At 40.5% G+C, this 23,546-nt stretch overlaps 1 protein-coding gene across 1 annotated transcript; it reads left to right on the plus strand.

The window, feature by feature from the left end:
• The first annotated feature begins 455 nt into the window (after nt 1-455).
• Nucleotides 456-14,215, plus strand: lss (lanosterol synthase (2,3-oxidosqualene-lanosterol cyclase)). The gene is made up of 22 exons (XM_083996643.1): nt 456-487; nt 1,488-1,656; nt 2,173-2,311; nt 2,599-2,707; nt 2,922-3,043; nt 3,181-3,277; nt 4,699-4,834; nt 6,139-6,247; nt 6,472-6,590; nt 6,683-6,780; nt 6,983-7,010; nt 8,002-8,058; nt 8,367-8,438; nt 8,625-8,675; nt 8,841-8,990; nt 9,820-9,916; nt 10,416-10,521; nt 10,885-10,950; nt 12,002-12,082; nt 12,200-12,370; nt 13,544-13,622; nt 13,730-14,215. Exons 1-22 carry the CDS (start codon nt 474-476, stop codon nt 13,865-13,867), a joined length of 2,208 nt encoding a protein of 735 aa, XP_083852769.1. The 5' UTR covers nt 456-473; the 3' UTR covers nt 13,868-14,215.
• The last annotated feature ends 9,331 nt before the right edge of the window (nt 14,216-23,546 follow it).

Genomic DNA, 23,546 nt, shown 5'->3' on the forward strand with positions numbered 1-23,546 from the left:
TGAGTGGCTTCAGCTGTTGTTTGAGCTACTTTTGTACTGTTGAGTCATGAAATTGTTGTATAAAGATTGAATAAAAATGCTATTTTTCATGTGATTTCTCCATTTCGCCTTATTTAGAGGCTCTCATTGGGCCATTATTATCGCTGCTGTGAGCACATGTGTAGTATTTATCCTAGCCGCGCTCTGATTGGACGAACTGACGGCAGACCCGCCCATTTCTCCGCCTAGTCGGTCCGTGATTGGAGAGACGAGTCTCTGCTCATGTCTCTCCATGTAGAAAACTCCTCGGACGGCAGCGCTATGTCGCATGGGAAATGTGGTCTGTTTAGTACGGAACCGCGAAGTAAAAAGTCTTCAAAGAACTACAATTCCCGTGAATTGAGAAGAAGGGGCGGCGACTAGAGAGCAGGTGAGAAGAGCTTCATTCATAAGGTTTGTAGCGGAGGGTTCGACTGTATCTGTCAGCTACAGCCATGACTGAGGGGACGTGAGTAAACATTCATCTTTCTTTTGGACGAATAAACTAAATTTAAACTACTTTGTTGCTGTTTCTCATGATGTGGAAGAAGCTTGAACTGAGAGTTTGTTGTTCAGACCAACTACTGTACTTTACTACTGCTTTACTGTCACAACACATCGACCTATGTGAGGGAAAATAACATGCAGAGCTTTCAAACTGAATTACAGGCAGGAGAGTTATAATTTTGATACATTAGCATGTAGCATAAGTATAGGTGGAATATAACTAAGTAACTAGCTTTTATCATCAAAGTTATACACTGGAGCACTTCAAATTCTTAAACAGCTTGTTACTGTGCAGTCTACTCTGTATGATGAGTAGGCCTTCTGCTGTTGGTAATAAAAGTAGATTTTGTACTGTATGGAGAAGCCTTCAGACCTGCTTTTACATGAACTGACTTCCACCTCACACTGTCTGACCACTGAACATCTAAATGTGTCATCTGGACCATTGTTAAAGTTAAAGATGATACTGTTAATACTGCAACACAAGATGACAAAAATACTAAATGTAGGCCCTATTTAGGCTATAAAGCCAAGAAATAGATTTATAGATTTTATTACAAGCTTCACAAAGGTGTTAATTAACACTTTTAACCACAGTTGCAGTATTGTAAAAGTATCAGTCGGCTACAAGTTGTTGAGTCAGTTACCTGTAAATTGTTTAATTCTAAGTGTGAGGTTTGAGACTGGCTCTCTCATCAAGTTAATGCAGGGGAGTAACCTCTGTCTCCATGTATTATTCATTGCCTCATATTCTACACTCAGTTTTGGATTGTTTGTTACTCATGCAACAACATGATCCCCTAAAACCAGCAGCACTTTCACCTGCAGAGTTATTGGTTTCACATTTAACCTGGTGGTGAAATGCCTCCATTGTGCAAGATTTTATACAATTCAAAGCACAGAATTACATATGGATAAGGAAGAAGAGCTACGTCATTAAAATACTTAGCTGTCTCTTCCAGGCACCTGCGGAGGAGAGGGGGGCCGTACAAGACGGAGCCGGCCACGGACCTGAGCCGCTGGAGGCTGACTAATGTTGAGGGCAGGCAGACATGGCGCTACGTGGAAGATCAGGAAACCCCAGACAGAGAGCAGACCATGCTGGAGGCCCACTCACTGGGCCTGGACACAGTGGGTGTTTAACTTTTATAAGAAAGAAGTCAGTTCAGTTGGTAAATCAAGAGTTAATCTGATGCTAGCAGTTTCAAGCCTTTGCTTCTTTCTTCTTTTTTAACTGATTATTCTTAGTTTTTTGTGGCACATGCAGGACCGTTGTATAGGGGAGAAAGGTGATGATAATTCTAGGGGTCCAGCACCCAGTAGGGCCCACAAAATACCCCAGTAGTCTAATCTTTGTATGACTGATTTATTCTGCATAAGACCCTGACTAATAGTAATGCTGCATTAGCATCAAAACAAAGTTAATAAAACTTGATAATACATAACATAGTCTAAGAAAAAAAAGTGGAAAAGTAAGGGGGTAGGGGGCCACTTTAGTATTCTTTCAGGGGGCCCAGAATTCCTAGCAACGGCCCTGGGCGCATGTGTAGTTCTCTTTTCAGTTTATACAGAATATATCTTTGAGTTGTAGTTACTTCAGCACTGTTGAGGTCTATTGTTAATTTCTAACCCATCTTCTGTCCACAGAGTGAGTTTGTGTCTGGTTCCCCTGCTGCCCACACAGCTGTGGATGCAGCTCTGAAAGGGATGGACTTCTACAGGCACCTCCAGGCCGAGGACGGCCACTGGGCGGGGGACTACGGAGGGCCTCTGTTCCTCTTACCAGGTAAAACACATCATCATCTTCCCCGTTCACTTGAATTTCATACCTGAAATATGCACTGACTATATTATTTGATTAAATAAAATTCAAACCCTCACATACTGTGTAAAGTACAGCAGATTAGGTGAGAAGGTTCAGAGTGACTGCTCTTTTACATCTTTTTTTGCTGAAGTACGTGACAAATGACAAATTCTGGTGCGGTTGGAGCTGAGGACTGCATCTTACCAGTTTTTTCATGTGTGTGGCGCTGTCTGTGTCTGTGTCTGTGCTCATGTGTGTGTGCTTCTCAGGCCTCCTCATCACCTGCCACATTGCCAAGATCCCTCTGGCTGAGGCCTGGAAGAAGGAGATGGTGAGATACCTGCGCTCTGTTCAGCTATCAGATGGAGGCTGGGGTCTGTAAGTCAACAACACACATTTTTGTCTTTTGATTTTCACAACTGCTACAAGGAGACTAGTGTGGTAATTAGCAGAGATGTAATCCAAACTGTCCACTGATCCCCACAGCTACAAAATAATTAAAGGAGAAATCTCAAGACATTATAGAGTGTCAGGCGGTCTGGAATATACACAATATAGCTGCATTGTGTCTGCGTGTTTTGTTTTTCTGCAGACACGTTGAAGATAAGTCTACTGTTTTTGGCACCGCACTGAGTTACACCTCCCTGAGGATCCTGGGAGTTGACCCTGATGATCCAGATATGGTTCGAGCCAGGAACAACCTGCACAGCAAAGGTGAGGAGGGATAGGTAGAAATAAACAGCACAAAGCTCTACATACAGTACTGATCACCTTTCTTCATCAATCATCTTTATTTTTAGTCTGGCTCCATGCTGCTGTAAACCAAGGCTCTGTGTGTTTGTCTTGTTCAGGTGGTGCAGTGGGGATTCCCTCATGGGGTAAATTCTGGTTGGCCATTTTGAACGTCTACAGCTGGGAGGGGATGAACACACTCCTACCAGAGATGTGGTAAGTGGGTCTTACCTCCTTTTACATTCTCCTCTACCCATCAGCCATGATTTAAATACACAGATAAAGCTTCACGATCTCAGCTGAGGTCAGAGAAACATTACCAAGTCTGGGGAGCACAAGTCAAATATCATCATTATTTGATTCAGACAGTGATAGATAGTATGAGATCTGGTCCTGCTCCGAAGCAAACTGCAGTTGGTAATGTGAGTGTATCACTGACTTGTTAACAAGAAGATCAGGACCATGGCAAAGACATCAGGCCATCAGCATCAAATTTAAAGGTCCCATACAGTCTGAAGGTAGATGTCCATGTGTGGTATGATTAGAAAGCAGCTTTAGATTCTATATTAATACAGTACTGTGAAAATATCAAAGTCCACATAGAAATTCATCTAGCCTGTATTCAGAAACTGAGGCTTAAAACCAGCTTCAGGACCGCTGTAACTTTGTGATGTCACACCAAAACAGTCACTGTGCCCCAAACCCCGCCCACCTGTACCCACCATCTAACCTTACAGGATTTGGTTTCTCTGAATGTTTTACCTGTAATCTGTTCTATTTTAAGCAGATCACTCAGAAAAGTGTCAGTCAGGTCGTGAATGTTGAGCACGGCACTAAACAGCTGTTTTCTATTAGGGGTAAAAATGACCCCTCAGCGGTTCTAGGTATAAATTATCTTTTTTTTTTTTCTTTTTTATCCCACAGACTTCAAAATTCACTAGATAATTAATGAACCCATTTTAGGAAAAGTCATGAACTGAGAGAAGTAGGGGTTTTATTTTAACAGAGTTACACATATTTAAAAACACCAGGGGGGTAAAAATGACCCCTTGGCGGTTCTAGTGTTAAAGGGACAACGAGGAGTTTTGGAAAAGCAAAGCATTTTCACACTACATTTTGAGCCTCAGCGTGCACCGTGAAATTCTTTGACCGGCGCAAGATGGATTCACGTTTTCATTCATCAAGAATTAAAGTCAGAGGTTGGAAGACGATCACATACCGTCGTAGTTCCGACCATAAACGGCGATTCGGCGGCGTTATTCTCATGACTCGCCACGAAACCGAAAGTAAAGAAAGCTGGTCGGCTCGACCAGCATTTCCACCACCACTAATAATAACAAAATAACCATAGAGACAAAACTATATATTTATCTAAAATGGGCCCATTAACAAGTGTGGGTAGCGGAGATTCATCCACATTAACATGAGACTTCTTTATAACCAAATAGAAACTCCTCGTTGTCCCTTTAAATAAAACACAAAAAACAGTGTAAAATATAAAGAAAAGGTTTCTGAACAAAGACTGGGCTCTGTCACCAGCAGCATGTCACTGGCTGTCTTTGGAAGCTGCGTGAACATATTTTCTTTTGTATAAATATAAATTCATATGTGACGTTTTCCATTTTGTCTGCCTGCAGGTTGTTCCCAGCCTGGATGCCAGCCCACCCCTCCACTCTGTGGTGTCACTGTCGCCAGGTCTACCTCCCCATGAGCTACTGCTACGCCGTCAGACTGGCAGCTGAAGAAGACTCCCTGGTCCTCAGCCTCAGACAGGTGCTGGTAACAGGCTGCTCCACATGGGGGCGCCACAGTCCGTACATTACAGCCAGTGCTCTTGATTAACTCAGTAATACTAACAATCATCAATATTTTAGTGTGGCTGCTAATCAAACCAGTTTGCTATTTAAAGTAGCACTACCACAATTTCCAATTCTTTATTCGGCCACTTGATGGGGCCGGTGGTGCAGTGTATCAGATATAAACATCCTCGTCCTCTTTACATAGCGGTGGGGCCGCTTGTCTCATAACAAAAAGGAATTCTGCATTTACTCCACAGGCACTACACCGTTGGCTTTTATTGCTATTACTGCTGTATTTGCTATAGTGCCACTTTAAGTTCTGAATTTTTGTATAATACAGATGAATAGCTGTGTGGTTATTACACATGTACGGTCCAGTGAAGTGTGCTTTGAGCGGCTGTTTAACTTTCTCTCACCACCCGATGTGGATGAAAACACAAACACAGCAGCAGAGAAGATTATTTTTTCTTTAACAATCATTTTTCCAACACAAAGTCAACTCAGTATTTTTAGACAGCAGTTTGTCTTGATACAGTGTGTCAACACTGGTTAACTACATGTTTGTCAGGTACAACACAAAGGGTTTTTTTCAGCTTTGCCCTGTGTTGTGTGTGTTTAATTCCTTCACAGCATCTGATAGAAATAAAAGAACATGCCTCAAAGTTTCCTTCACCTCTCACCTGCACATCAGTGTGGGAGGATCCAGGGATGGAAACCTTTCAGATACAGAGGAGAGCTGCAGCTCACCTCAGTTTTTCTCTCTCTTTACTCTAACAAGATAAAGACCACTTTTTAATTTAGACATATTTTGTCCCCTATATTTATATTTTCAATTTTAGGTAACACTTTATCGTAAGTACACACTATTAAGCATTAGTTAAACATTAAATACTGAATTCATCATATAACACATTAATACTCATTAGTATGTAGTTTATAAACACAGTTAAAAATGTTTTACTCATCACTGAGAAGCATTAACTGTATTTATAAACTGCATACTAATGATTATACATGTGTTATAAATGAAGAATTCAGTATTTATTCATGCTTAACTAATGCTTAATAGTTCATACTTATTATAAAGTGTTACCCAATTTTATTTTCACAGTTTTCAGTTCAGGGAGACATCTGCAGATTCATTATTTTGTCAGATAAGCAGCACAAACCAAAGATGTTCAATTCACAGTCTCTACATGTAGACTGCAGCAAGTTTCATTTACATATATTTATTTATGTATGTGAGTTTATATGTGTCTCTTGTTCTTTGTTGTGCAGGAGCTTTATGTCCAAGACTATGCTACCATCAACTGGCCGGCTCAGAGGAACAATGTGGCAGCGTGTGACATGTACACACCTCACAGCTCACTGCTCACCTTTGCATACAGTGAGTGTGTGACCAACACAGCGTGCACTGTGATGATGAAACACCGCCTACAGACACGTGCCGCTGTAAAAACAGGCAACAACATTAAAACAACATTAGTTGTATCCATGGCTACAGGATGTATGCAATACTAAAGAGGAAAGTTTCTGTCTTTCCTAAACCCTGCCCTCTGTATCACTTCCCTAACCTTGTGACCCTGTGACTCTGTTCCTGTTGCTCTGCAGTGGTGCTGAATGTGTACGAAGCCCACCACAGCACCATGCTGAGAGGCAGAGCTGCCAAAGAGCTGTATGAGCACATCCAGGCTGACGACCGCTTCACCAAATGTATCAGCATTGGACCGGTAACATATACAGACAAATACTGAAACAATACACCTCAGCTTATTACCATGAGAGTCAGTGTAAACATGGAGTACTGGCCCTTTCCCCTCAGATCTCCAAGACCATCAACATGCTGGTTCGCTGGTATGTGGACGGTCCTTCATCTCCAGTCTTTCAGGAGCATGTGTCCAGGATCCCAGACTACCTCTGGTCAGTCTCTAACGACAGGAAGGAAATTTTATTTTAAAGTTTAAGTTTTATTATCTGATCAAGAGAGGCTACTGTGAAGCTGTAGATTGTAATATATGTTAAAAAAAAAAAAAAAAAAAAAAGTAAATTCAGTTGAAATAAATTCTTAACTTTGTCAAAAGTAAATTGCTGATAAACTAACAGTAAGTTTCCTGTGTTCTAGGCTGGGACTGGATGGTATGAAAATGCAGGTGAGAATCTGTTCTCTGCTGTGTCTGTGTTGAGTGACAGTGTTTAGTCTAGTCTAGTTTACTTTACTTTACTTTACTTTACTTTACTTTACTTTAGTCTAGTTTAGTTTAGTCTAGTTTACTTTACTTTACTTTACTTTAGTCTAGTTTAGTTTAGTCTAGTTTACTTTACTTTACTTTACTTTAGTCTAGTTTAGTTTAGTTTAGTTTAGTCTAGTTTACTTTACTTTACTTTAGTCTAGTTTAGTTTAGTCTAGTTTACTTTACTTTACTTTACTTTAGTCTAGTTTAGTTTAGTTTAGTTTAGTCTAGTTTACTTTACTTTACTTTAGTCTAGTTTAGTTTAGTCTAGTTTACTTTACTTTACTTTACTTTAGTCTAGTTTAGTTTAGTTTAGTCTAGTTTACTTTACTTTACTTTACTTTAGTCTAGTTTAGTTTAGTTTACTTTACTTTACTTTACTTTACTTTAGTCTAGTTTAGTTCAGTCTAGTTTACTTTACTTTACTTTACTTTTGTCTAGTTTAGTTTAGTTTAGTTTAGTCTAATTTACTTTACTTTACTTTAGTCTAGTTTATTTTAGTTAAGTTAAGTCTAGTTTACTTTACTTTACTTTAGTCTAGTTTATTTTAGTTAAGTTAAGTATTAGTTAAGTCTAGTTTAGTTTAGTCTAATTTAGTCTAGTCTAGTTTAGTTTAGTTTAGTTTAGTCTAGTCTACTTTACTTTACTTTACTTTACTTTACTTTAGTCTAGATTAGTTTAGTCAAATTTATTAATTTAGTTTATTTTAGTCTAATTTAGTTTAGTTTAGTCTAGTTTAGTTTAGTTTAGTTTAGTCTATTCTAGTTTAGTTTAGTTTAGTTTAGCTGCTTGGTTTCACACGTTGTATTTTGTCCTGCAGTAAGCGAGTGCAGAGTAAAAGTGCAGTCGGGTGAGTTTAAATTCAACTTCATCTCAGCATTTGACATTTTGTCGTTTCTGTTCTGCACAGGGGACCAATGGATCTCAACTGTGGGACACTTGTTTTGCTGTGCAGGCTTTCCTTGAGGTGACACACACCTGGCCACTCCAGCTCTGTTCCTAATTCAAGCAATTATATATAATAAAGATCAAAGAACAGGTCATCTATGATAGAAAAAGATATTGCTTGTTCATGTCAGACATAAAAATACACAGAACAGTGTCATCTACTTTGGGCCCTAAACTCCTCACATCAATTGTGTCAAATGCTGCCCTTAAATTTAATAATAATACTAAAACAGTCATATGGATATTGTCTCTAATAAGCTGTTAGAGCACTTAAAGTGAAATGTGTCATGTAGCTGGTTGTGATTCCTGTGTGTTGGGCTCCACCAGGCAGGAGCCCAGGATAACCCCAGACTGGCCGAGTGCCTTCGAGACGCCCATCAGTTTCTCACCATCACACAGGTACCAACAGTGTTTATCTCACTACTTTCAAACTGTAATCCTTCTTTTCTTCTCACATTATTTCCATTGTCAAGCAGGAAAGGGTGCTTATTGTTACACTACAGAATATGTTTGCTAAGGATTAAAACAGTGTAAGATGATCAATCACTGCTTTCATAGACCTGACAAGTTTTTCCACTCCACCAGATACCTGACAATCCTCCTGAATACCAGAAGTACTACAGACAGATGAACAAGGTAAACAAATATCACACGAGAGCCACCCTTCAACATGTTTCCTATTCTTCTTCAATGAAAAAGTGAAATTTCTGTGGAAACTGTATCCAGGAGGTTCAAGTAAAGGAAAGTGAAGTGTGAACATGTGTGTGCACTGTGCTGTATAACCCCATTTCTGTGATTTAGGGAGGTTTCCCCTTCAGTACCCGTGACTGTGGCTGGATCGTGGCTGACTGCACAGCTGAGGGCCTCAAGTCTGTGATGCTGCTGCAGGAGCTGTGTCCCTCCATCAGGCAGCCTGTCGCCTCGGAGCGTCTCTGTGATGCTGTTAATGTGGTGAGTCTGCAGGGAAAACAGGAATTTTACACATGTGCATGCAATGTCTCGTGGCTCTGCAAGCTCATGTCATCTTCACTCGTTATAAAAAGATTTTACCATTTGACAGCTACACTGGTTCAAAGGCACACTTCACCACTTTGGTTTTTTTTTTTACTAAGTTAGCTTAGCATAGCCAAAACACACTGAAACAGGGAGGAACAGCCTGGCTCATTGCAAATTAACACAAACGTAACAAAATCCGACCACCAGCATCTATAAAACGTATTAATTGATTTGTTATATCCCATTAGTTGAATCTGTAGCCCACACTGAGGCTACCAAACCCTCTTGTAACTCTTTAGCATTTTATTTATTTATTTATTTTTTCCTCTCTCATAGTTTAATTCATTTTTTCATTCAAAATTTCATTCATTTACCCATCCTTTCTTATTTTCAGAATTATTGCTGTTATTATCACTATTATTATTTCTGGTATAATTGTTGTCTAGCTATTGCTGTCACAACTGTCATTATTAATACTGTTTTATTATTATTATTATGACCAATATTACTATTATTGTTATTCATTAATGTCTTTCTTTATGACTGCTATCACTATTGCTGTTATGACCACCATTTATATTATGTATTATACCTGAATTACACACACACACACACTTTACATACATCGATGTATGTCCACTATGTTGTTTGTCTTGTATTTCACAATAAAAAGTTATTAAAAATGCTAATGCATTAATAAACGGCATACAGTGAAAAATAACATGTAACTTGTAACTTGTAACTGGTTGCTCCTGCAGTGTCACAGCTTTGTGTCTCCTCGTAGCTCCTGAGCATGAGGAACTCAGACGGTGGGTTTGCCACATATGAAACTAAGAGAGGAGGGAAACTCCTGGAGCTGCTCAACCCCTCCGAGGTGTTTGGTGAGTTTGTTTTCTGCACTTCTCTTGAACCCCACGTCATGCACCTCACTGGCTGATTTGTTCAGACTTGCAATCTGTGTCATTGCATCAAGAAGAAGGTGTGGAGGAAATGTCAGTGCAGTGATTTCTTTCATATATCGAGATCATCAAACAAGTTGATTCCCAGTAGATAGAGTGTGTTGCAAGGCAGCTCCGTGCACCGCTCAGTGTGAACGCTGCAGGAGTGTCAGTGTGACTCAGCTGCAAATATGCAGATGTGAAAAGGGGGAAACACGGAGCCAAATATAAACATGGCATTTCAGATTCCTCCTGTCAACATTAAGCGATGGGGAAAGCTTTTCCATTGTGTGTTGCAATATGATGACCTTTACTGTATCAATTGACAAAGAACCTACGGTAATGCTGGCATTCGCCCAGCTGAAGAGAGGATCTTGTAAGTGTAGTGAGATTATGAGTAACAGTTTGTCCGTTTCTCTCCCGCACACACACACATAAACAGGTGACATCATGATAGACTACACCTACGTGGAGTGTACCTCTGCAGTGATGCAGGCTCTGAGCCACTTCCAGAAGGCCCACCCTGAACACCGTGCTGAGGAGATCAGGTATTCACTACCACACAACATGCACACATGGTTGGAGGTCTACTAGTATCTGTTACTGAATGACATCATCATTTCAGATTCAGCTGCTGCCCAGAAACTGTTTGAGTACATATTCTGGGATCATGGAAAACATTTTTATCTGCAGTTGCTGATTCATGGGTCTAATCTAATCCACAAAGACATTCTTACTTTAATCATTTCTCTCTCATGTTGAGGTTTAGGATTAAAAGACTGAGGGGAAACAGTGATTTCCTGCTTTTTTCCTGGAGCAACATTTCATTCACAAAGACACAAAGTTTATGAATAACTATAAAAAATGACTTGACTTAGAGGCTGTAAAAGACTTGATTGGTTCCTCTACAGGTCCACTCTGAGTAAAGGGCTGGAGTACTGCAGGAGGGTGCAGAGGCCAGACGGATCCTGGGAGGGGTGAGCCCACACATGTGTTATTACAATCTGATATCAAACCTGATTGACAGGTCAATTCACAGAATTTTCCAAATGCTAACACACTAAAATGACATGCATAGCACAAATATTTAAACTGACACGCAGAGAGCAAAACCTCTTCTCAAGTATCCAAAACTTTAAACACATTTTCTGCTTGTCACACATTTTGCAATGGCACTTTTTAAATACACTGAACTCGGTTCTCTGCATAAAACACAACAATCTGACATAAAGTCACATGTTTGCCATTTTCAAAGCTCATTGGCCAATATGTTTTTACAACAACATTGGAAGACGGGAGACTATATTTTTTCTGCAATTTTCTTTTTCAGTTTACTGTTTTGTGAGCATATTTTTGTTCACTCCAATGTAAATATATATGTTGTGCATAATGTTGCACTGACTTGTTTGGTGGGGGAAAAATGTTTCAACAGTATGTGTGTGTGTGTGTGTGTGTGTGTGTGAACAACCTGAAGAATTCTCTACAATTTGAACTATTTTAGTTTTATGGCAAAGCATACTTTAGATCAGAGTGCTTTTTATTATGCCCAACAGTGTGTAGTTGGTTAGACAAAAAATTTGGTTAATATGAATGAAGTGTGTGCCATTTGGTGCAAAAGTTTGATTTTGATTATGTTATATGTAGTTTTGGTTGCAGTGCTTCATTTTGCAGGATATATGAGCAATTTTGCAGTTTCGTTATCTTTAATGGTATAATGTAACTATTTTCAGAACAAACACACCCTGAACAGATTGTTGTACGTCTCGTAATGTTCCGTTATTATCTCATGGCGTTTTGGAGTTGTTAGATTGTGTATTTGATAAGTTTGATGAGGGAAACCAAGAAATCCCATTAGCCTCCGTAGCGTAGCTCTGAGCAGCTCAAGGCTCTGCTCCGCCGTTCTAAAAATAGCTTGCACCGACAATTAAAGGTAACAAACCTACTGCTAAAACTATAGGGATTGCCAAAATGTTGAACTATCCCTTTAAGCAATTGGGAAAAAAACTGTAAATGGTTGCTTGTGCTCAGGTCCTGGGGGGTGTGCTTCACGTATGGAGTGTGGTTTGGCCTGGAAGCTTTCGCCTGCATGGATCACATCTACAAGGACGAGTAAGAGATCCAAACACTGATCATTGAGTATTTTACCTTGGTTGAACGAGCCACACAGGACACATGGCAACCAGCAGCCTACACACCACATTACATCCTTGTGTCGTGTGTGAACAGGGATGTGTGTGCTGAGGTGCAGAAAGCCTGTCAGTTCCTGCTGGACCGACAGATGTCGGACGGGGGCTGGGGGGAGGACTTTGAGTCGTGTGAGCAGAGGCGCTACGTCCAGAGCAGCGCTGCTCAGATCCACAACACCTGCTGGGCTTTGTTAGGCCTCATGGCTGTCAGGTAATCAACATGCAACTCACTGATTGGTGGTCATACTGGACCACCGTGGATCTGTGCCTTCGAACACATGCATGTTTGTTTGTTTTTTAAAGGAACATTGTGTAACTTCTCCTGTTATCTATTCACGAAAATCGATTATTTGGTTCAAAAGTCTGTTTTTCATTCATCAGTAATCAGCCCCATCAACAAACTGAAGTGTTCCTTTCAGCTCTGAATTAGCCGTTCATATCATTCATATCTACATGGAGGGTAAGCTCGGTCGTAGCGAAAATAATGAAAGTAATGGCAAACAAACACTGCATATTTTCAAAATCAGGCAGGTTTCCAGGATGCCAAGTAGCCTATTCATTGTAATTTAACAAGTGCCGATGAGAACCGGTGTCAAAAAGGAAAAAAGGAAGAAAAAAAAACAATTGATCACGGACTTCATGATCGATTTTCCATGGCAACGAACGAAGCTTTGAAGCTTCGATTTTTTGGGGTCAGCCCTAGAAACCACGGAAACTCAGCGGAGACACCGGAGCTGTCGGCTCAGGTCGAGGTGTTGTCTGTGAAAGGTCACCGTGGTAACGCAGTGAGGAGGAATGGAGCGTTACACTGATGCTGCATTCACCTGCAGTCGGGCAGACGGCCGTCGGTAACAAACCAGATGTCATTTTAGTCACAGAAGTCCAGAGAAAGCCGGTAAAACGTGGGTCAGGTAAACAATACCACATCGCCATGACAACATATTGTTACGTGTATTGTTTTGCCTTGTGCTGACGGACCACTTGTTTACATAGAGGCTTGTTTATGCCGTTACGTGCAGCGGCTGTCGTCTGTCTGCCCAATTTCACGTCAATGCAGCATGAAAAATACAATCGAGATGCTTGCGATATACAACCGCAACGCTAGATGGAGTAATTCCTACACAATGTACCTTTAAGGAGGCAGAGAGAGGAGGAATGACATGCAGCAAAGGGCCGCCCAAGTCGGGATTCGATAGCCTCTATATATGGGGCGCTGCTCTACCAACTGAGCTAAACAATGCCCCAACAACACATGCATGTTTTTACATAGGAAGAAAAGAAACTTCAAGCTTTTTGATGATAAAAATGCATCTAATTAGAATCAACCAAATCCAAACTAAGTAGTTCATGTGAATTCAGTAACATCACCTGTTTGCACAACCAGGCATCCTGACAGACGGGCCATTGAGAGAGGAGTACAGCTGCTGATTGACAGGCAACTGCCCAATGGAGACTGGCCACAGGTGAATCACTGCTTTGCATTTGTTTTGTACTTTATGTAAAAAAAAGAAAGTATAATTACATTAATTAGCTCACTCTGCCATGAATACAACTCTGCTTTGTCCCCCAGGAGAACATAGCAGGCGTGTTTAACAAGAGCTGCGCCATCAGCTACACGTCCTACAGAAACGTCTTTCCTGTGTGGACCCTCGGCCGCTTCTCAGCTCTGTTCCCCAGCAGTCCGCTGGCTGGGAAGGTCAAGCTGTGAAGAATTCATTCAGACTAGGATTAAGAAGACAGGATGTCGGGGCGCTGGATAGCTCAATGGGTTGAGCAGGCGCCCCATGTAGAGGCTACAGTCCTCGCTGCAGCCAGCCCCGGTTTGAATCCCAAATCTGGTGGTTTGCTGCATGTCATTCCCCCTCTCTCTTCCTCCCCATTCCCTATCTCTTTCAACAGCTCTTCAGCTGTACCACACGTTTCATTCTTTGAATTTCTTTCTGTCAACATTCCAGCGTGGCTCATCTACCAGAGCTACTCCTCACAAATCTGTTGTGGTAATCTGCTGCAAACCAAGACGCCCACTTCATGTTTGTTTCATGTATAAAAGCATTTATATCCATGTTGCCTTAGATTCCTGCTGCCTCACTATCATGAACATTTAGAATAAAGAATTTTTCTATAGAATTTTTTGTGAATTCTAAGTCACTTTGGGTTTGTTTCACATTGATTTATGATCAGCTATGAAGCACAAATGGATCAGTTCTTTCATTTGGACTTTTAGGTGCTGAATTTGTACATTTCTTCACCTCTGCACTTGCAATCAAATGTTAACATCACTTTTGAATGAAGTAGCATTCTTTGCGGTTTATTAGATTATTTATACTGCAGAGATACAAAAAAAAAGTGATTTGCCCTTTGACCACTTATTCTACCACAATTTTTCTGAGCTGGGCGGAGGGTGTGGTTGTGAATGTCCTTAGATGTTCTATTGATTAATAGGTATTATGTGGGAGTGTGTGAATGCTTCCAGTGAACGTGATATCATGGGAGTGTCTCAGGTCAATGAGTTGTGTGTTTATTTGTGCAGCTGACATTCAGGCTGCAGATTCATCATGTGGGTCTTTTTAGGTCGCTGCAGCAAATTCCGTGCTTGAAAACAGGCATAAGAGTCTGTAGGACTGGTTAAACTTGTCTATTGTTGAGAGTCTGAAGCATGCTGATGTCGATAAGAAAGCTGGTTTTGATTCGCCCTCCTCCACACTCGGATGACGCACTAAAAGCACACTGCCAATCAACTGGTTTCACAATGTTAACTGAATGGAAAGAGTGATTGATGCTCTGCAGTCATTCTGAGGTTGATACGTGCAGAGGAGAACGAGGACCGTGACTCCCTCAAGAATAAACAAAAACACAACATTCCTAAAAAAAAAAAAATCCTCTGGGAGGACACTCAGTGATCCATTTCACATAACATAAAAACAAACGAAAGCTGCTCCCACTAAGTGAATATAGGATATTCATAATGTTCATAATGAGACATATATTCAAAACAGTGTCCTCGGAAATGTAGTTTTAACCCTATGACATACTTTCTGCTTTTATGAGAGACAAAAACTGATCCCAGGCCAGCAAGTATGTATGATTCTTTATGGTTATGCAGTATCAGTAACACAAAAGACACATTCTCTGTTATAACTTAACCCACTCGTCAGGTCAGTAGCCAGGTCTAACTCTGAGGCTGAAATGAAGCCTGGGAGAACAAATGCTGGTTTAGACTTGCATGACCTGTCCTTAACAAGATAAGGGTGAATTGCTTCAGGCACAGGTATACTAAGGTATACTCTATTGTTCTGATTGTCTCTTTCCAAAGAGGCAGAACCAGAGCACAGGTCCACATTGCGTGAACACAAGTGCCTTCATGCCTTTTACGTTTTAACCCAACAAAGGCTTGTCTTGAAATCTAAAGTGAGGCCTTGGATATTTATTTATTTATTTATTAGGTCCATGCACTGACACAACTTGATCCTCCTGGTCTATTTGTATGTCTGTGTCTGTGTCCATGGTGACCATGTCCATGTCTGAAAAGAAAAGCCATTTAGAAGTCACAACCTCAAAAAAGCAAAGGTGAAAGAAAGAAAAAATGGAAAAGGAATGAAAAAAGTCTGGCATCGCTGCCAAAAGAGAAACAGAATCTTTCCTGATAACATCACACTGCTGCTTCTGAAAAAAACAGGTCACACAAACAAGCTTGTCTTTTTTCGAAAGACAAAAGAGCTGCAAATCAACACATTGCAAGTGCTAAGTGATGTATGTGTGCGTGTGTTTCAGTGTTCCCCAGCAGAAGGTTTTCAGGTAACAGTGTTGTATGTTAATATGAGTTTTGCTATTGCTATAATGCTATTTTAACACGTTTGAATGCATACATAGAATGAATACATAGATATATAGATACTGTTTATTGTCAATGCAGTGACAACAAAGACAAAATCTTCTTAGCAGCCTTTATTAAGACAATTAAAGAAAGAGATCATTGCAATTGATAGATTTATAATCTATCAATAAAAATGGCTACCTGTAGGCCTACATGTATTGTGTGGTGAAGATGAATCTGTCACATAACAAAGATTGATCAGATAGGAGTCAGGCTCTGCCCTCATGGTCTGCTGCTCATTGAGGTGTGGCTGCTGATAAAAGCAACAGCAGGTGACAGCTGCATCTGTGGATCTTCTCTCCTGCCATCAGTAAGTTCACCACTAAAGCTCCTCTTGTCTTCTGAATACACATAGTGTGGTGGGTGGGTGGTGGTCAGTGTTTGGTATAAGTTTGATGTTTTACATTTCATATCTTAAACCAGCCAACATTTGCATATTTTAAGTTAGCATTTTCTAAAGTTTTTTTGTTTTTGTTTGATGAGTGTAAATGTGTCTAATTTCTTTCTACTTTACTTCTTTCTATTTTTAGGGTTTGAAGTTCCAAAATGGACAGGTGCAACCAAGGTAAACAACACTTACATTTTTACATAATCTTCACCTCTTTCTTCCTGTATTGACTGTGTAACATATGTAATTTATTTCACTGTCCTGAAGGTGGCCATGGGCATGGCCATGGATGTGGTGGCCATGGGCATGGTCATGGAGGTGGAGGTCATGGCCATGGCCATGGATGTGGCGGCGGCCACGGACATGGTCATGGATGCGATGGTGGCGGCCATGGGCACGGACATGGGCATGGGCACGGGCATGGGCACGGGCATGGACATGGACATGGACACGGACACGGACACGGACACGGACATGGACATGGACATGGCTGTGGCAAGGGCAAGCGCAGACATAGGCGTGGCCACAAGCATCGCAAGTGTCACAAGAAGGGGAAGGACTGTCACGGGGTAAGAGGCAACTGTGTACTGCAGCTCATCCGCCACCGAAAGCTGGTTTGGGTCAGAAATCAAGAAACACAAGGCACAAAAAACTTTGTGACATCCTGTCTAATCAGAACTAACACAGGAACACTCTGTTAATGATGACTTACTTTCAAGAAAGTCAGTTATCCAGTTGCTCACTGTGTACAGATGCACTTGTGCGGGGACACTATGCTCCACTTTTACACCTTTAAATTCAAGTATGACCCAAAACTAATACACTTCAATTACAAAGAGGATTTAAATGATGAACTTGTGTGTGTCTCTTGTGTCCCCCTGCAGTCCTCCAGCAGCTCCTGCAGCAGCAGCAGCAGCAGCAGCAGCAGTGACTCTGATTAGACGACATCCGGATAAAACAAGGTGTCAGCTGGAAACCTCCATTCTCATGGCCCACACAATAATCTGTTAATCCCAATGCTCAAATGCATTAGTGTTTGTGCAGCCAAGGAGACAATCTTTCACTGAACATGTAAAGCTCATGTTGGCTCTGTATTAAATTCCAAAGTGAAAACAAAGATGTAGAAGCTTTCCTCTCTTCATTTACTTCTCTTTCTTAAGTTTGCAGGTCCACTTGTGGATTTGGTTGCATCCATGGGTTGTTTTTGGAACACTTATGTAATCTTGTTTTCTTTCATGTTATTCTCATAGAATATGTGTTTAGAGAAAGATGAAGCAATCCTGATTCAAATCTCAGCTGATCTGTGAGCGGAGCGGTGGTGGGGTCAGCTGTGACACGGTGACATGTCATTCTGAATAACACCACTAGATGGTGTTAGATGATGTGTCATTTTCAGTCTTTAGTGATCGAAGTCCTTCAGTGACTTGAATAGTATGATCATTGAGTCTTGTGATGTCATTTATTGTGTTTGACAGGAGGGATAATTAATTAAAAAAATTGTAAAATGCTTTTTGTAAAATTGAAAAAAACAACAACAACAAAAAAACACTTTAAACACATCAGTCTGCTCATATTCTTGTCTTTGTTCCTTATCCAGTGCTTTGTTGGGACAAAAAAAAATACAAACAATAAAATGTTTTAAAGAGGTATAAATTCCTAAGTGCATGTTGCACAAGACAGTACAAGGTAAAAAAAAAAAAAAAAAAGGAAAAAAACTGGTGGGAGTTGAAGCTCTGCCCTGAGCCCTGATGAGTAGTGGACCGTTTCTTGCTGAGGTGTGGCTTTCATATAAAAACACAACCAGCAGTCAGCAGCATCTGTGGAACTGCACTCCAGCTCACAGTAAGTTTACTGATACCTATCCAGGATTAATTAACATAAAGTATTTGTCATTTACCTTTAAGAGAGAGGAGATTTTATTCCACTGCTCAAAGTGCCATTTGAGGGTTAACATTTTTAGTGTTTTAGAGGTGGGGATACAGTTGGTCCAGGTTCAGATTAGACTCAGGCTTGAGTTTGGGATAAGGAGCTCAGGAACGTATTATGTGAACAAGAGTCCTTCTGTGTGTTTTGAGTGACTGATCATCTTGCCAACATGTATTTATTTATTTATTTTTTACCTCTGTGAACAGTATTGCATTACTCTTCCAATTATTTGTTTATCAGTAACACATATTCAATACAAATAGTGATGCGCATATGACCTAGACTGCCTGTTTGTTCAGTTGTATACCTGTATTTTTCCTCAGTAAACTGCAATACAGCATTTTGTGATTTACAACTGCAACTTACTGTTTATCCACATCCCTATGTGAAGAGGAATTTATTTTCTGTGCACTGAAATGTTTTCTTCTATTTCAGAGTTTGCATCTAAAATCTGGAAAATGTTCGGGCACAACACAGGTAAAAACAACATACTGTTTTTGACATTTGTTGATTCTCAGCCTTTTGTACTAAAACCCCCTCTCTGTCTTCTTTGCCAAACTTTCTTCACTGAATTTAAAAATTGACGTTGTGTCTATATAAAGTGAAAGAGATAATATTATAACCCCCTCTCCTAGGGAACCAGTATCAGTCTGGCTGTCATCCTCAGCCAGGTGGATACCCTCAGTGTCCAACAGGCCCTGCCCAACCACAACCCTGCCTTCCTCAGCCATGTGGTCCTGTAGCTCCACCTTGTGGAGAGCATGAAGGTCATGGTCATGGTCATGGTCATGGTCATGGGCCTGAATGCGGATACGGACCTGGCTACGGTCCTGGATATGGTCCTGGTCCTGGATGTGGACCTGGGCACGGGCATGGGCATGGGCATGGGCATGAACATGAACATGGTCACCACGGGCATGAACATGGTCACCACGGACATGGTCACCACGGACATGGACGTGGTCACCACGGACACGGGCATGGTCACCACGGACACGGGCACGGTCATCACGGACACGGGCACGGTCACCACGGACACGGACATGGTCACCATGGACATGGGCATGGACATGGCCACAGGCATAAGCATAAGCATGGGCACATGCATGGCCATTGTCACAAGAAAGGAAGGAAGTGTCACGGGGTAAGAATCAGTTTCCCACAAATCACATTTTTATAATTGTTGAAATTTTATTTCCTTTTGAATTTAGGCCTTACATTTCACTTAATTTCCATCCATACTTATTGCATCGTTGCTATGGGGATTATGTAGCTCATTGGTTTGTCTGTCTGTCTTATCCTGAGTGACAACTGTCCCCTGGATTGTCAGAACACCACAGAGGATGAACTTATATTATATTCATCATATTCTATTCAAGTGCTCATATGAGGTTCACCATTTCCTCCTTCCTTCGTTACCGGTTTTGTTCTTTATCAGACAACAAGAAATGTCTGTTAGATTATTGATTATACGTAATAGTTATGATTTTGATTCCAACAAGTCATCAGACCAAAACACCTTCCACCACAATCCATGAACTGTTCCAGAGACTCATATCAGCATTTCCAATCTGTGATTGGTTTGTAGGCACTTGATCAAACAAGAAATCCCAGCAAAGTAGTTGTAATCATATTATTTATAAGAGTAGTGGATCAAACAGATTGTCTTGGATTACTGATTTGGATTAAACATCACTGAGCTGTCACAAAACAAGCCTACACATGCCCATAGCACCAAACAACAGACCATGTAAGCAAACAGCTGCAGAACATAGGAGGACAGAATGAATATCTCACTTATATCCATGAGAAGATCACACACAAATGCAAATGATGTGAATATTTAATTAATAGTGTTCATCATTAAAATAGACTGATAAGTGTATTAAATAATAAAATCAAATGATACAACACACTGTCCATCAAATCTGAATTTCCATTATATCCATATCCATTATATTTATATGAAATCAATTGATTGATTAACAGAGCATGGATCAATGAAATGATGATGTGTTGTTTTGTTGTAGTCCTCCAGCAGCTCCTGCAGCAGTGACTCTGACTAGATGAAGATTCCTGTGTGGAGACGGAGCAGACTGACGTTCACCTGGACCCCTCCATCCTCCAACCTATACAAATAATCAGCTATTCAACTGCTTACATTTCAAATCGTGTGGGTTTTGCTTTTCAACTTGAATATTTGAGTCATGATTAGTTTTTGCTTCTTGCATGTGAAGTATTAAGCCAATACATTTTAAAGCAGAACGAGATACACATTTCCATCATGTGCAGCACCACTGCTCCAGTCTCTGACAGCAGTGCTGCTTTAAATGACCTGTACTGTGTGTTTATATACTGTCCACTGATAATTGTTCCTCTGTGATAAACAACATAAAACTGCTCAGAATAAAGTCAAGATACCTCAACAATGTCTTTTGCCTCTTTCTTCTCTATTCCATGTGACCTCAGAGTGTGTGCTCAGTATAAATGTACATTATCTTTATTTACCCAGGGAAGGTTGAATTAAGACCTTTGTTCAGCAATGTTTTCATACACACCCTGCACCTTCCCAGCACCTTCTCCTAATCCCTGTTATTTCTCTAAACCTGATTTATGAACTGTGAATCTCACATTTCCTTGACATGATTAATTCAAGAGCAGCCCGGTGTCTTTTGTGTAAACTGTGAATGAAATATTAAAACCTCACATGGGCCAGGTGGCTGCTCCTGCTCTGACTTGTATGGTCAGAAACATGCAAACACCAGCACCAGTTAGTGGTGCTGGGACTTTTATAGAATAGAATATAATATTATTATGTCGTTGCACAACAGTGACATTTTAAAAAGCACCTCAAAACTTATTTGTTTAGGCTGGCATTTTCTTTAGCCAGACACCTAATTTGCTGTATGTATTTTTGTATGCTTGTATGCAATCATGTTCATTTGTTTTCCCTTCTTAACCCTTTAAAGCAATTTGTGAGCTTTCTCTGCGAAAAGTGCTATACAAATAAATGTTATGAATGTTATAAATTGGAGCTACCATTGTAGAATAACATTCATCTGAAAAATTATAATTTAATTAAAGCAGAAGTAAGCAGAATGTTTGTGTTAATATAAGTCTTAAATAGTTCTATCTTCCGACAGCCATCACTTCTATAGAGTGTTTGGTCTGAAACACGGGTCTGTCAGTCACTCTGCTCTGCTGTAAGCCGAGGAGAAAACTTTCCTTGTATCCTACAACCTTTATCCAATGAGGAGAGAGAACGGCATAAAGGGGCGGTCCTCTCTGTGTGTGCAGCCAAGGGATGCGCGTGAATGTGGTGACAAAGGGACGAGGGCGGGGACTGCTAACTCCATCGGCTGACAAGAACGACCGGATCGCTTGCTTCTGCTTTAATAAAAATAATTTTAAAAAGTGAATAATAACAAACAGCTTATAAAACTGAGCAACACACATAATGTAATGTTAGCCATGATTTGCTTGAGAATATTACATGAATCAGATCATCAATTTATCAGGCAACAAAAGAAACCCTGAATTTGAATGAATTCACATTTGAAAATAATTCCAACATCTCTGAGGACAAAAGGCTCAGTGCAGCAAACGCTCAAAGGATTTTGTGTGGGTGTGTTGGGTTTTACAGTGAATTTTAACTTTTATCCTCAGGGGACTTCATGAATCACCATGAATAATAGAAATATCTACAAGGAATCCTTTGTCCCCCATTCTTTTAACTAACTTTTTAACTAATAAATTAATAAGGATCCAGTAGATCAGAGCGCATGGTGGTGCTCCTGGCTTAGTAGCAGTTTTTCACAGTTAATTAAGCTAATATGGTTTATTGTGGGTGGAGTTTTATTTTTTCTGAATGCAATATGCTTTATAAGCGAACACAGTAAACATATTTTTTGTGTTCATATTTTGGTCTGTGTGTACGGTTTGTTAAAGATACACACCCAGTAAGATCACAGAACAAAAATGTCCTGATAGGAGACCAGGCTTCAAATTGAGGTGCAGCTGCAGATAAAAAAGGAGCAAGAGGTGACAGCTGTCTGTGGATCAGCTCTGCAGCTCTCTGGAAGTTCTCCTCTGAATCTCTGCAGGTGATTTGCTTTGATGCTCTTTGACTTTCTCTGACTGTATAAATGCATATTTGAAGATCAGCTGTGTTGATGCATTCAAGAAGTTTGTTTCTTTCTTCTCAGGATCTGTAGTTCCATCTGAGGTTTCAGAATGTCCGGACACAACCAAGGTATAAAGCTGCTTTTAAATAACGTATATAAGATGTGCATTACGTTGTATTGAGCAATCATTTAGCTAAATATTGACTTGTGATCTGATCCCTAATGTTCAGGAAACCAGTGCCCCTCTCCAAACCATCCCCAGCAGATGTCAGCTGTCCCTTCAAACTGCCCTCCTCAGCCCCACGGTCCACATGGAGGACACCCCGGGTGTGGACCTGGCCAGGGGCACGGACACGGGCACGGACATGGACATGGATGCGGAACTGGTCATGGCCATAGGCACGGACATGGACATGGGCATGGGCATGGACACGGGCACGGACATGGCCATGGGCACGGACATGGACACGGACACAAGCACAAGCACAAGCATGGTCACAAGCATGCAAAGTGTCACAAGAAAGGAAAGGACTGTCACGGGGTAAGAGCCAGTCATTCGGTCAGATATTATGCCTTGGATGCTGATTTTATTTCCTTCAGAACAAACAAATCAGAAGAGACCATATAAATGTAGTGGTATTGGTTATACTGGCACATGCACCTGCATGAGTCAGTGTAATTCTTGTTATTCACAGACTTAACCCTGTAAAGCCTGAACCATTAAATAATTGTCAGAAAATTCTAAAATTTTGAAATTGGACCCTTTATTGGACCTTCTGACAAAAAATTTAAATATAATATAAGAATATAAGAAAATGACCTTACATCTGCTGTATCTATTTTGATACACACATTTTCAACACGGTTCTACTATAAAATAAGTTGCAAAGTCAATGCAGTAACTATTCCTATTGAAGTTTCAGTAGCAATTTTAAAGTTTTTCTTACCTTAAAGCAGAAGTAAGTGATATATTTGTGTTAATATAAGTCTTAAATAGTTATATCTTCCGACAGCAATCACTTACATAGAGTGGTTGGACTGAAACACGGGTCTGTCAGTCACTCTGCTCTGCTCT

Source organism: Trachurus trachurus (assembly GCF_905171665.1).
Source record: "Trachurus trachurus genome assembly, chromosome: 21".
Classification (NCBI taxonomy): domain Eukaryota; kingdom Metazoa; phylum Chordata; class Actinopteri; order Carangiformes; family Carangidae; genus Trachurus; species Trachurus trachurus.

What these genes read in the sequence shown, in the direction of transcription:
- lss (XM_083996643.1), top strand. An exon ending in CAACCCCTCCGAGGTGTTTG is followed by an intron (nt 9,917 to 10,415) that starts GTGAGTTTGTTT and finishes ACACATAAACAG; the next exon opens with GTGACATCATGATAGACTAC. An exon ending in TTAGGCCTCATGGCTGTCAG is followed by an intron (nt 12,371 to 13,543) that starts GTAATCAACATG and finishes TTGCACAACCAG; the next exon opens with GCATCCTGACAGACGGGCCA.